At 36.3% G+C, this 15,486-nt stretch overlaps 1 protein-coding gene across 1 annotated transcript in view; it reads right to left on the bottom strand.

The window, feature by feature from the left end:
- Nucleotides 1-280: 280 nt before the first annotated feature.
- Nucleotides 281-15,486, bottom strand: part of KHDRBS2 (KH RNA binding domain containing, signal transduction associated 2) — a gene marked incomplete at both ends in the record, with an annotated part of 704,484 nt that continues 689,278 nt past the window's right edge. The window contains one exon of the mRNA XM_082848563.1: nt 281-378. Coding sequence (XP_082704689.1) covers nt 281-378 — 98 coding nt within the window. The remainder of the gene's footprint in view (nt 379-15,486) is intronic.

Here is a 15,486-nt window from a genome sequence, read left to right on the forward strand (position 1 = left end):
TACACACAACAATGAAAACAACCAAGAGAATATCATCCTACTGAATGGTTTATAGACAATGCTTGCCAATGCTTCTTTTAGTCTGTTTCATAAAATAATACTAGTGTCAGTGTCACGCCAACAGTATCAGGGAAATACAACAAATATATGGGAGCAACCATGAGCAGTTATCCCTAGAATAGGAACAAAAAAAAGGACTATTACTTGTCATGTTGCTGTTTATGTGGAGACCACAGGCTATGAATTGTCTTTGAGGTGAGGTCACAGGCGAGGAGAACCCTCAGTATCTACTATAGGGGTGCTCCCTGTATCCCCCTCGGGCTGACCTTGGTGGTGGTGCCTTCAGGCTGGAGCGGGTCATGGCCCATTCTTCTGGTGCTATGAACAAGAGAAAGACAGTAGCATTCACTTGGCTTCACAGTTATCAAAAACAGTTGTTTAAGATGCAATAGCCGAAAAGAGAATAAAGGATCTTAACACTGAGGGCTCTAGACTTACTACATTTTCCATATGGTGAGATCATACAAAAAAGTATATATTTTGAAATACAGCCACTTGGAATTAAACTTGCAGGGCATTTTTCAAAGCAGAGAAAGTTAAAGTCCATTTATTATGTGTTAAATAGAAAGAAGAGCATCAAGGTAAACCGCCCCTCCCTAATCCTTTCCACAGACTCCTAAAAGACCTGGATATAGGAAACCAGTGGTTCTCAGCCCTTGATTAACATAGAAACTCTAGAGGGTGAGACCTAGGGTTTGGTATTTTTTCAGTGCTTGCCTAGATGACTCAGCGTCCAGTGTTGAGGTTCATTGTGCTAAACTATCCAAGTCAGTGAGACAGAAGAGGATATGGAGTAGCAAAATCAGTAAAGAAAAATCTATCAGTTTTTTGAAAAACAAGTTGGAAAATAAAGAGGTATTAGTACACTAGGAAAATTCCTCATTTACCTGTTAATCTGACTTCCAGTAACCTCAATGCTCTGGGACCTGGCCAACAGACAAGAAACAAGCAGCCAACCTTTTGAGTGTTGTGGAAAATAGCTTTCTTAAAGTCTATGTATGCAGAAGGGAAATGTAGTGCTCCTTCAAAGGGCCAAGTGGTTTATGGTGACTTAAGTGGTTCCAGAAACTAGGTTATCTGGGTCTTTCAATCAGAAAGAATTCAGTTCTTCATTAGAAAGCAGATTTTATGCATTGGGCTACGGAGGGAGGAAGTATGGATATAAGAAAAGGGATTACTAGAAGTAGACAAACTGACATTGATAGCTGGTGTACAAGGTGGTGGTAATGGAAGTAACTGTAAAATCACTGCAGATTGAGGCCACTGATGTAGGGCATATGCCCCTGGATAGTTCAAGTGCCTCTAAGAATGTTTTTAGCAAAAACAATAAGAAAAATTTAAATTGTACTTACTATACTATAAGGAAAGGAATAATGATCTATAATATAGAAAAATGAACAAAAGTTAGATCAATATAGGGGAAAATAGCATTAAAGGGTGAACATTAGGTTTCTGAGGATATCCTTCAACAGGATACTTTTATTACAAGTGAAATCTGATGATAAATGAAAAATTACATCTCTTTCACTATTTAAGGTACATGCTTATGATTATTTCAATATATGATAGGACACAAAATAGAAGTGAGATCCTAAATAAATATGAGATGTGTTACCTTCAGTCAGAATACAGATCTACTTAGATCAGGGGTTGGCAAACTAAGGCCTTTGAGCCAAATTTGGCCAGCCGCCTGTTTTCGTAAATGAAGTTTTACTTGAATACAGGTACATTTACTTATTAACATATTGTATGTGGCTGCCTTCACTCTACAAAGGAAGACTTGAGTAATTGTAACAGAGACCATACTGCCTGCAAAGCCTGAAGTATTTACACTCTGGGCTTTTACAAGAAAGGTTTACAGGACCCGCTCTAGATCATGTTGCCTTTTTTGGGGGGAGATTATAGATGTTGGTCTTTTTCATGTGATCTCTTGAAGACAGTAATTTACCCCTAAGCTGCTAGACTTTCTCAACAGAGACATTTTGGAGAAGAATTTTATGTATGTACTTGACTGGAAATAAAGAAAAGTTTCTCTGATGTACTGGAAGGGACAATGGATCTTGTCTGAAAGCTAGAAAGTACCTTGTCAGCCTTATATAATATGAATTTTACACTTTGTCTATGAATAATCAAGAATATGTCAGTGCCTTTATCCTCTTGGAGGTAAAATCTACCCCGTTTTATTACTAATTTTTAACAAAGGGAATGCACCACTTTTTGCTTCATTTGTTCTAGAGTGTTAAAGATCCCTGGGTTGCAATCTATGGGCTTTAGGAGCTGCAATGATATAGGTTTCAAGTTTTCCCAGGGGATGGAAGTCCTGGATTGTTTCTTAGATCTGAATGTTCCTGCAAAACAGTGAAACAACAGTAGGCAGAGTGACAGCCTTACCTGCCACATTTACCCCCAGATTTGTCAGAACTTTTAAACTGGCATAATCTTGGGGAATTACCACCAAGCAAATAAATATGCCTAATGAAAACTCACTGACTTGGTTTTATTTGACTTTATCTAAAACTCCAGGGCAGCAAATTGATGGACTAAAACCTTACTTTTTTTTTTTTTTTTTTTTTTTTTTTTTTTTTGCTGTACGTGGGCCTCTCACTGTTGTGGCCTCTCCCATTGCAGAGCACAGGCTCTGGACACGCAGGCCCAGTGGCCATGGCTAACGGGCCCAGCCACTCCGCAGCACGTGGGATCTTCCCGGATGGGGGCACGAGCCCGTGTCCCCTGCATCGGCAGGCGGACTCTCAACCACTGCGCCACCAGGGAAGCCCAAAACCTTACATTTTACAACTGTTGACCAACATTAAAATGGAGAGTGACACTGTTCACTGCTGTATCCCCAGCACCTGGAAAAATATGCAGTGCATAGCGGATCACATAATCCACTAAATGTGGGAAGTAGGAGGCATAAAGAGCTTCCAATGACAATCTTAAAAACACTAACAGTTGGGGCTTCCCTAGTGGGGCAGTGGTTGAGAGTCGGCCTGCCGATGCAAGGGACGCGGGTTCGTGCCTCGGTCCGGGAGGATCCCACGTGCCGCGGAGCGGCTGGGCCTGTGAGCCACGGCCGCTGAGGCTGCGCGTCCGGAGCCTGTGCTTCGCAACGGGAGAGGCCACAGCAGTGAGAGGCTCGCGTACCGCAAAAACAAAACAAAACAAAACAAAACCACTAACAATTGAGCTGAAGAAATTCAACATTAATTTTAAAAGTTCTATAAATAGGAATCTTATATATTTGTTATGAAGTCAGACTTCTTACTCACGAGGTTTAGTTAGCTAAATATCAAAAGTATTTCACTATTAGATTCAATGAAACAATCATAGCGGAGTCCTATTACAAAAAGTGTTAAAACTTTTTTCATTGCACAAAAATATGCTCTTTCATAACTCTCTATTGGTATGTGAATTAATACTATGCTCTTTCCTCCTTGCTGAAGGCTAGGAAAATGGGAAATACTATTAGCCCAGCATAATAGTGATACTGAGCAGGGCCCTGTGGGGCTCCTGTGCCACAAAAGACACAAAAGCCTTTTGTGTCCCCCATTTGTTTGACTACAAGAAATAGGCTTCATTCAGCCTCCATGGCCTTCACTGAGTTCCAAAGGGCAGATTCAAGCAGTTGTTAATTAGGGAAGGGAGAGGATGCAGAGACAAGGGTGAAATAGTCAAGAGAAACAATAGTGCAGCTTTGGGGCAAGGTCCTAGTTCCCCATCAAGGGATACACACAGCAATATCTTTGAGCTGTTTTGCAGTTACTGAAACCCCCACGAGGTGGAAGAAGTTAATAGTTAAAGATGGTATGCTGCCCACAAGCACATAGACCCCAGACCAGTTGGAACCTGAAGGTTGATGATATTGACTCCTACTTACCTCACCACCAACCAATCAGAAGTATGTCCACAAGATGATCACTCCTCTTGGAACCATTACTATAAAACTTCTCATTACCCTCTCCAAGTTGGTACACACAGTTTTGAGGGCATCAGCCAGTTGTTGCCCCCTTTGCCTGGCAAAGTGATAAAGCTATTCTTTTCTACTTCACCCAAAATTTGTCTCTGAGATTTAATTTGGTGTCGGGGTACAGAGACTGGATTCAGCTTCAGTAGTAATCAAAAAGGCAGCTAAAATGAATTCCTAACCAGGCAAAGTAAGTTTTAGATTTTCTAAGATTCCTTACCATTAGCAGAGGAAATAAAGGATAATTTCACTTAATTCAGATCTTGGGCCCATTGTTTACATGTTCTCAATAATAATTGAGATCAGGGAAATACTATTTCTATTTGTGCCAAATTTCCTTGGTCTATATTTTTCCTAATATCATAATGTTTATATTTAGACACACATTTAAGTCACCACATTACAATACAAGCCAGCTTCTCTCAGTGAAGTTATGGTCTTTGTGTCTGGACTGGAGAGCACTGACTGGAATGTTTTTCCTTTGTCATGAATCTTATAGTGTGCCATTGAGCTTGTGTGGTCAGCCAATATCCTCACTGCTCACCAGAAGCTCTTGGATTACTTCAGAGATAGAAGTGATTCTTAGAAATCCAGAGGGATTCTAACTTGAGTCCATCATGGAACCTTGCACATAGGAATAGACAAATCATTATAAAGACTTGATGATGGGAATTCTCTAAAATGTGAAGTTATAAAGGCCCAGGAATGGACTTAGAATTTATCTGTCTTCTTGGGCTTCAACTATTCAGCAAAGTGTATTTAAATGTTTTGGGACTTCACACAAATTTTGGAGTCCTGGCCAATTGTTTCTATTCCCATGAAGGACGTCATTAAAGAAATCATTACAAACAATAAGGTTTAGAGATATTTCTTTTTACTTTCGGAAAATGATGAAGTAAGTTCTCTCAGTATCAGGATGATTGTCATCTGAGAGACACTAGGTAGTCTATGCATGTAAACAGAGCAAATAAATACATTATTCCTTAGAGAAGGTGCAAAATAACTGTTTGTCAAATTGGAAATTACTGGAATGGTTTACAGAATTGTGGATCTGGAAAAAGCAAATGAAGATATGAAAAATAGAGTTCAACTGACTTGATTGAATTTCCAATTCTGGGTTTCCCAATCCAGATTTTAATGTGCCATATGGTATATGAATAGGAAGGAAAGGGGTCAAATAAAACATTCATTAGATAACATTTTCTTGTTTTTTCTTCACTAAAGATCTCCTATACCAGTCCTTGTATTAAACCCTGCATATGAAGATAGTTTAAGGAGCCTTAAGGAGATTACAGGACAACACTAACATGAAATGTCATAGATTATAGCACAATTGTAACTGATATTTGAAGAAAATGCTGAGGAAAGCGTAGAGAAGGGAGCTACTAACTTCCATCATTCAATTGAACTTGGATAGAACTCTAACACTGAATCATTTCAAAGAAGTAATTTTCTGAGCAAATATATGGCATAACTAAGAATTCAGGTACTGTTTAACCTATTTAGGAGAACTCACATTCTTTAGAAACTTTCCTGTATTAATTATTTTGTATCATCTGGTCTGGTTTTTTAAACTGGATTCTAAGATCTATGAAAGGAAAGACTTTCTACAGTGACAAAGAAGTAGTAAGGACACCATAAATACTTGTAAGCTAAATATAAATAAATGATGTTATTAACTAAAAAGGAATTTAAAAATCAATTATGCAAAATAAGTAAAACAGGACTCATTCAGAAACACATTGTTAGAATTAGGTTATAGTGTTTTATATATTTGAAATATATCAATATTTCTTTTAAAAAGTTATCCCATCTCTGTTTTTTTAAACTCAGACTGATTTTTTTACCCAGTTGATTCAAGTTTTACGGAATGCATAGTGTGTAATCTCCATTACATGCTAATAAGCATCATTGAGGAACATTTTATTTTCATAAAGTGGTGTAAATTACCCAGGTAACTCTTCTTGTGCATTAAATGTTACTCTAGTGACTTAAAAAGCTATTGCATTTCAAATATTCTGTTCTCAGCAGAATCAGGACTATTAAGTGGCATTTATATCTCAATGTTCTCTCATTCCTGCCATGGGACTAGATACTTTGGGGAGCATTCAGAGTGGGAAAGAAAAATCTTGATGATTTTTAAACTTGCAAAATGAGTGCTCCAGAGATACTATAAACATTGAGGTTGTTGGGGGCGAAAAAATGAAGCACAAGAACAAGGCACCAATTTATGAAAAGTCAGCATTATTTATCTGGAAAGTAAACTTTTAATGCTTATCTATCTCTCTGGAAGTAGGTTTAACATGCCACCTTCAAAATAAACTAACTTTAGAGAATAGTTCAGAAAGGATATGGGGTGTCATAAAGATTACCGAGGACATAGCTCTTATGCTCACACTTTGCTAGACCTAGATAGCTAGTTATTTATATTTCTGAGATCTGAAAAAGAATCTCAAAAAAATTTTTTTAATCACACTACAACAAAAAAGGACAGCTCTTGCTATTTATTTTTGGTATACTGTAAACCAATTTGCAAAAAACACAACTAATGTAAGAAATCTAAATTAATCTCTACTATTACAAGCCACTAGTGTCTTTGGTTTTAATCATTTAAGAGCATTACAACAGGTTGATTAACGTTCACACTGGCTCTGAGCCACTCAGTTTGTTGGGCTTAGGTTTCTCATTTCTTAGAAAAATATCTTTCTATTTAAAAGCATATTTCAAATATTTAAGTACATGTTGCTTTATGGCTATTTATTCCCAAAGGGAATATGTTAGGTTAGATGTTTTGTAGTTGCTGTTGTAACTCACTAAAATAACAATGTCCATTTTCTTTAATTTTAAAATACCTATCCTACCTCAAAAATGAAGATACTTCTAGGTGTCAAGCATACTGCTAGGCATTTTATGTGTATTATTAGCTAATAAAATTTTCTTCCAAGATGGGTGCTAATGTTGTCTTCTTTTTAAAGATGAGAAAACTATAGCTCAGAAAGTTTAGTTGTTGGGAAAGCCCAGAATTTTTATTTGTAATTGTCTCACCATCTTTCCACTATCCTTTTCATCTGAAAGAAGCTGCTGATTTCCACTCTTTTTCCTTTTCTTTTCTTGGTTAGAAAATAAGACAATTTATTTTACTCCCTTCTGATTATATAATAATTGGTGATTCCAGGACTTTTCTGGTGGGGCAGTGGATAAGAATCTACTTACCAATGCAGGGGACATGGGTTCAATCCCTGGTCCTGGAAGATCCCACGTGCCACAGAGATACTAAGCCTATGCACCACAACTACTGAGCCTGTGCACCTAGAGCCTGTGCTCCAGAAGAGAAGCCACCGTAAGGAGAAGCCCAAGCACCGCAATGAAAACCCAACACAGCCAAAAGTAAATAAAATTAAATCTTAAAAAAAAATAATAATAATAGTTGGTGATTCCAACAACAAACAATTGATTAGCTAAATCAGGAGATTGTAGCTTTAATTTTGTTAGCAAAAATGTAGGCTGCTTGAAGTGAATTTGCTAAGGTGCAAATCTAAGTGTTTAAAGTGGAAGGCAGGGGTAACTGATCTGCTCTGAGCATCTTTAGATATTAATGGAATATTAGAACCTAATGGTTCAACAATTTCATCCACACAATTTGTATTGTCACTATATGTAATTGCAGAGTTTATTGTTTTAAGATGCAAAGGGTAAAACAGAATAGTACTGAAGGAGAAATATGGATGATCAACATTTCTTTTCAGAGATGAACATAATGAGTTATGTTCTAAGAAGGGTGAAATTTCAGTTCTCTATCATTTATACTCTCTGAAAATTCAGGCAGCATCTGGGAAGCAATTACAGCTATTACCACTGTCACGAATTTTCAATTAGACATTCCCTGTTAGAAACAAGTAACACTTGAGATAACCCATTTAGAGAATAATAAAGGACTGTACTCCATTCCCAACTCTGGAGTTTTAAGACACACATGACAGGTACTCAGTAATTACTTATTGAATAAATTAATTAAATTTAAATATTTTACATCTTCATTTTGTACACAAAAAGAAGTTGTAGACCTCCCTCAGATGGATCCCTTCAGTTTGAATGGAAGTCCTATGAGTCCTATAGCCAGGAATGCTTTTGAGTTCTAGTTCTGCCTCTTTCTTGTTGAAAGGCCTCTTTGGCAAGTCAGCAAGTCTCTTCATCTACATACTGATGGCACATTTTAATTGTCAGAAACTATTCTGAGCTTCTGACATGCATATCTAAATGCCTGTGGGATATCTCCTCAAGTTTCTCAAACTCAACTTTTTCAAAATTAAACATCTTTTTCTCCATGCTACTTAATACTCTAAGTTTCGTATTTCAGTGAATAAGGCTATTACCTACAACTTACCTAGTTATACATCGAAAACCCTTGGCATCTTCTCAATTTTACTCAGTAGATCTAAGCAATAATAAAGTTTTTCTTTTCTTCCTTAATATGTGTTTAACTCACTCATTTCTTCCTATCTCCACTAATTCTATTCCCTGGAAAGCCATTATCCTCTTTGCCTAGAGAACTCAGCTACCTTATTATCTTTTGTGTTTTTCTATGATTTTAAGCCTATATACATATATATGTATATATATATGTATATATATGCCATAATGTATATATGTTCTATTGTACATATACATATATATATTCCCTACTGTGTGTGTGTATATACATGTGTGTGTATGTATACATTCCCTACTCTTCTCCACCTTCTTGAGAGAGGAACTTGTCCAAATGCAATTGATTAGGCCTGTTCACTTGCTCTTGTAGCATACTCAAAATCAGTCCAAATTTTTTAACAAGGAATTCCACACAAGGCCTAACATGGTCTGAACCTTGACTTCATTTTAGACATTAGAGTTGATGACTGGTGATCATCTAAAGTAGAAGTATTCTATGTTGTTTATTGAAAAAAATTCTTGTGTTTCAAAACACAAGTAATGTTGCTGATAAATTTAAGACTTCAAAATCTTTTTCTCAAAAGGAAGGTCATCTTATTTTTGCATGGAAATGGACCAATTAGGAGAAGGAACCAGTAAAACAAACCAGTTTAAGGTTTCAAGTACAAAAGACCCAAACTTAAGATACCTGTTAAATTTTGGCAAATTAATGATTTTACACTGTTTAACATACTGAGAAAAACTTACATTTTCCCTAACAATGAGTAAATGCTTATGGATTAGATTTTTTGATCACTCACTATTTTGATTCATTTTAAAAATGATGATGTTTTCTGGTAGTGCTCCCACAAGCCAGAGATGGGTTTGGTCATTGGGACTTTTGAAGTGCTTCTCTTGGTTACTGGGGAACTTGTCCTAAATACCAAAATTTTCCTCAGAGTGGTGAGATCCATTTTAGTCCTTGAAGATGTTCTTAGGTGAAGTCCCTAAGTGGCTTTTGAAAGTATGTATTTCCAACCGGCTATATGGACCATGAAACAAATAAAATCTATCTCCAAAGTCCAAACTTAACATAAACAACAAATATGAATGTTTAAAATGTGGTACATATTGAAAATATAAATGGGTAAATTCAGAAAGACAGTTGATAAATATATGAATAATCTATAATGAGGAACATTGTAGAAACTTTGAGAAAAAATTCTGAAATACATTTGTGGCCCAATAGTTCGTGCTTGATATTTCTCTATTAACTTAAATTCAGCACAATGGAATGTGTGTCTGTGGCCATGGCTGGTTTTTATAATATGAGAATTAAATCCTCTTCCAGTTTCTTTTTTCAGTCTAGATATGGAAACCCTGGGGCATTTTTCTTAACTTTACTGCATTTTTATACATACCCTTGTTTAGTACCCACAAACTTACTTCATGTATATACCTAATTTCCAAATAACAGTGTGGTTTTGCAATTTTATCTTCTGTGACTAAGATTAAGTTATTTGAACTACTGCTATTCTGTAAGCTCCAGGAGGGTTAAAAAAATGCCCAACAAACTTAAGGCTGTGCCAAGAAAGCATTCCAAGTAGTTTAACATGCAATGAGTGTTTTTTACAAGCTTGTATGTTACCAGGTGAGGCCACCACAATTTGAAATAAGACTCACACTGTAATTTAAATATGCTGTGATTAGTATAACACTCCTCTCTTTGGTGGTGGTGCTATTTATTTTTATTTTATTTTTTTAATTTATTTTTTTATTTTTTATTTTATATTGGAATATAGTTGATTTACAATACTGTGTTAGTTTCAGGTGTACAGCAAAGAGATTCAGTTAAATGTATACATATATCTATTATTTTTCAAATTCTTTTCCCATTTAGGTTGCTACATAATATTGAGCAGAGTTCTCTTTGCTATACAGTAGGTCCTTATTGGTCATCCATTTAAAATATAGCAATGTGTACATATTAATCCCAAACTCCCTAACTATCCCTCCCTGTCACCCATCCCTCTGGTAACCATAAGTTCACTCTCTAAGGCTATGAATCTGTTTCTATTTTGTAAAAAATTCATTTTTATCATTTTTTTAGATTCTGCATATAAGTGATATCATACAATATTTCTCTTTCTCTGCTGGACTTACTTCACTCAATGTGACAATCTCTAGGTCCATCCATGTTGCTGCAAATGGCATTATGTCATTGTTTTTAATGGCTGAGTAATATTCCATTGAATGTATGTACCACATCTTCTTTCTCCATTTCTCTGTTGATGGATATTTAAGTTGCTTCCATGTCTTGGCTATTGTAAAGAGTGCTGCAGTGAACATTGGGGTGCATATATCTTTTCAGACCATGTTTTCCTCTGGATACATGTTGAGGAGTGGGATTGCAGGGTCATATGGTAGTTGTATTTTTAGTTTCTTAAGGAACCTCCATACTGTTTTCCATAGTGGCCACACCAATTTACATTCCCACCAACAGTGTAGGAGGGTCCCCTTTGCTCCACACTCTCTCCAGCATTTGTTGTTTGTGGATCTTTTGATGATAGCCATTCTGCTGGGGTGAGGTGATATCTCATTGCAGTTTTGATTTGCATTTCTCTAATAATTAGTGATACTGAACATCTTTTCATTTGCCTCTAGGCCCTCTGTATGTCTTCTTTGGAGAAATGTCTATTTAGGTCTTCTGCCAGTTTTTGATTGAGGTGTTTGTATTTATGATATTAAGCTGCATGAGCTGTTTGTAAATTTTGGAGACAAATCCCTTGTCGGTCACATCATTTGCAAATATTTTCTTCCATTCTGTGGGTTGTCTTTTCGTTTTGTTTATGGTTTCCTTTGCTGTGCAAAAGCTTTTGAGTTTACTTAGGTCCCATTTGTTTATTTTTGTTTTTATTTCCATTACTCTGGGAGACAGATCAAAAAAGATATTGCTGCGATTTATGTCAGAGAGTCTTTTTCCAATGTTTTCCTCTAAGAGTTTTACAGTATCTGGTCTCACATTTAGGTCTTTAATCCATTTTGAGTTTATTTTTGTGTATGGTGTTAAAGAATGTTCTAATTTCATTTTTTACATATAGCTGTCCAGTTCTTCCAGCACCATTTATTGAGGAGACTGTCTTTCTTCCATTGTATAGTCTTGCTTCCTTTATTGTAGATTAATTTACCATAGGGCATGGGTTTATTTCTGGGCTTTCTGTCCTTTTCCATTTTTGTGCCAGTACCATACTGTTTTGATGACTATAGCTTCGTAGTGTAGTCTGAAGTCAGAGAACAAGATTCATGCAGCTCCATTTTTCTTTCTCAAGATTGCTTTGGCTATTCAGGGTCTTTTGTGTCTCCATACAAGTTTTAAGATTTTTTGTTCTGGTTCTGTGAAAAAATGTCATCGGTAATTTGATATGGATTGCATTGAATCTGTAGACTGCCTTGGATCGAATAGTCATTTTGACAATACTGATTCTTCCAATCCAAAAACATGGTGTATCTTTCCATCTGTTTGTGCCATTTTCGATTTCTTTCATCAGTGTCTTATAGTTTTTGGAGTACAGGTCTTTCGTCTCCTTAGGCAAGTTTATTCCTAGGTATTTTATTGTTTTTGTTGTGATTCTTTTGTTTCCTATTGAAACAAACAATAGAATTGTTTCTTGAATTTCTCTTTCTGATCTTTTATTGCTTTTGTACAGAAATGTAACAGATTTTTGCATGTTAATTTTGTATCCTGCAACATTACCAAATTCATTGATGAGCTCTAGTACTTTACTGGTAGCATCTTTAGGATTTTCTATGCATTGGATCATGTCATCTGCAAACAGTGACAGTTTTACTTCTTTTCCAATTTGGATTCCCTTTACTTCCTTTTCTTCTCTGATTGCCAGGGCTAGGACTTCCAAAACTATGTTGAATAAAAGTGGTGAGAGTTGGGCTTCCCTGGTGGCACAGTGGTTGAGAGTCCGCCTGCCGAAGCAGGGGACACGGGTTCGTGCCCCGGTCTGGGAGGAACTCACATGCCGTGGAGTGGTTGGGCCCGTGAGCCATGGCTGCTGAACCTGCGTGTCCGGAGCCTGTGCTCTGCAACAGGAGAGGCCACAAGAGTGAGAGGCCCGCGTACCGCAAAAAAAAAAAAAAAAAAAAAAAAGTGGTGAGAGTGGACATCCTTGTCTTGTTCCCGATCTTGGAGGAAATGCTTTCAACTTTTCACTGTTGAGTATGATGTTAGCTGTAGGTTTGTCATATGTGACCTTTATTACATTGAGGTAAGTCCCCTCTATGTCCACTTTCTGGAGAGTTTTTATCACACATGAGTGTTGAATTTTGTCAAAAGCTTTTTCTGCATCTATTAAGATGATCAAATGGTTTTTATTCTTTGATTTGTTGATATGGTGTATCACACTGATTTCTGGTTATTGTAAAATTCTTGCATCACTGAGATAAATCCCATTTGATCATGGTGTATAACCCTTTTAATGTATTGTTGGATTCAGATTGTTAGTATTTTGTTGAGGATTTTTGTGTGTATGTTCATCAGTGATATTGGCATGTAATTTTCTTTTTTTGTGGTACCTTTGTCTGGCTTTGGTATCAGGGTAAATGTGGCTCATAGAATGAGTTTGGGAGTTTTCCTTCCTCTGCAATTTTTTGGAACAGTTTCAGAAGGATGTGTGTTAACTCTTCTCTAAACGTTTGATAAAATTTCCCTGTGAAGTCATCTAGTCCTGGACTTTTGTTTGTAGGGAGTTTTAAAATCACAGTTTCAATTACAGTGCTTGTGAATTGTCTGTTCATATATTCTCTTTCTTCCTGGTTCAGTCTTGGGAGATTGTACCTTTCTAAGAATCTGTCCATTTCTTCCAGGTTGTCTGTTTTATTAGCATACAGTTGCTCATAGTATTCTCTTATAATCCTTTGTATTTCTGTGGTGTCTGTAGTAACTTCTCTTTTTTCATTTCTAATTTTATTGATTTGAGTCCTCTCCCTTTTTTTCTTGATGAGTCTAGCTATAAGTTTATCAATTTTCTTTATTTTTTCAAAGAACCAGCTTTTAGTTTCACTGATCTTTGTTACTGTTTTCTTCACCTCAATTTATTTCTGCTCTGATCTTTATGATTTCTTTCCTTCTACTAACTAGTTTTTGTTTGTTCTTTCTCTAGTTGCTTTAGGTGTAAGTTTAGGTTGTTTATTTGAGATTTTTCTTCTTTCCTGAGGTAAGATTTTATTGCTATAGACTTCCCTCTTAGAACTGCTTTTGCTGCATCCCATAGGCTTTGGATCATTGTACTTTCATCTTCATTTGTTGCCAGATATTTTTTTATTTCCTCTTTGATTTCTTCAGTGATACATTGTTGTTTAGTAGCATATTGTTTAACCTTCACGTGCTTGTGATTTTTACATTTTTTTCTTGTAGTTTATTTTTAATCTTATAGCATTGTGGTCAGAAAAGTTTCTTGATATGATTTCAGTTTTCTTAAATTTACCAAGGCTTGCTTTGTGACCCAGCATGTGGTCAATCCTGGAGAATGTTCCATGTGCATGTGAGATGAATGTGTATTCTGCTGCTTTTGGATGGAATGCTCTATAAATTAAGTCCATCTGGTCTAATGTGTCATTTAAGGTCTGTACTTCCTTACTGATTTTCTGTCTGGATAATCTGTCCATTGTTGTAATTTGGGTGTTAAAGTCCCCCACTATTACTCTGTTACTGTCAATTTCTCCTTTTATGGCTGTTAGTATTTGCATTATATATTGAGATGCTCTTATGTTGGGTGCATAGATATTTACAATTGTTATATCTTCTTCTTGCACTGATCCTTGATCATTATGTAGTGTCCTTCTTTGTCTCTTATAACAGTCTTTATTTTAAAGCCTATTTTGTCTGATATGAGTATTGTTAGTCCAGCTTTCTTTAGATTTCTATTTGCATGGTTTACATTTTTCCATCCTCTCACTTTCAGTCTGTATGTGTCCCTAGGCCTGAAGTTGGGTCTCTTGTAGACAGCATATACACATGTCTTATTTTTGTATCCATTCAGCCAGTCTCTGTCTTTTGGTTGAAGAATTTAATCCATTTATATTTAAGATAATTATCAATATGTATGTTCCTATTGCCATTTTAATTGTTTTGGGTTTGTTTATGTAGGTCTTTTTTCTTTCCTTCCTCTCCTCTCTTTTGGTTTGATGACCATCTTTATTGTTGTCTTTTGGTTATTTTTTATTTGTATGTGTGTATCTATTGTAGTTTGGGGGTTTGCTGTTCCCATGACATGTTGACATAGCAGTCTATATATGTACAAAGTTTTTTAAAGTTGCTGGTTTCTTTCCCACCTAGAGAATTTCCTTTAGCATTTGTTGCAATGCTGGTCTGGTGGTGCTGAATTCTCTTAGCTTTTGCTTATCTGTGGAGCTTTTGATTTTGCCATCAAATTTGAATTAGAGTCTTTCTGGCTGGAGTATTCTTGGTTGTAGATTCTTCCCCTTCATCACTTTAAATATATCACCCCACTCCCTTCTTGTCTGCAGAGTTTCTGCTGAGAAATCAGCCAATAACCTCATGGGAATTCCCTTATATGTTATTTGTTGTTTTTCCCTTGTTGCTTTTAATATTTTTCTATGTCTTTAATTTTTGTCAATTTGATTGCTATGTGTCTCGGCATGTTCCTTCTTGGGTTTACCCTGCCTGGGACTCTCTGCTTCCTGGACTTGAGTAACAGTTTCCTTTCCCATGTTAGGTACATTTTCAGCTATTGTCTCTTCAAGTATTTTCGCAGGACGTTTCTCTCTCTTTTTTCCTTCTGGGACCCCTATAATGTGAATATTGGTATGTTTATTGTTGTCCCAGAGGTCTCTTAGACTGTCTTCATTTCTTTTCATTCTTTCTCCTTTATTCTGTTCCATGGCAGTGATTTTCACCATTCTGTCTTCCTAGACACTTAGCCGTTCTTCTGCCTAAGTTATACTGCTATTGATTCCTTCTAGTGTGTTTTTCATTTCAGTTATTGTATTGTTCATCTCTGTTTGTCTGTTCTTTAGTTCTTCTT

Source organism: Leucopleurus acutus (assembly GCF_964270905.1).
Source record: "Leucopleurus acutus genome assembly, chromosome: 10".
Lineage (NCBI taxonomy): Eukaryota > Metazoa > Chordata > Mammalia > Artiodactyla > Delphinidae > Leucopleurus > Leucopleurus acutus.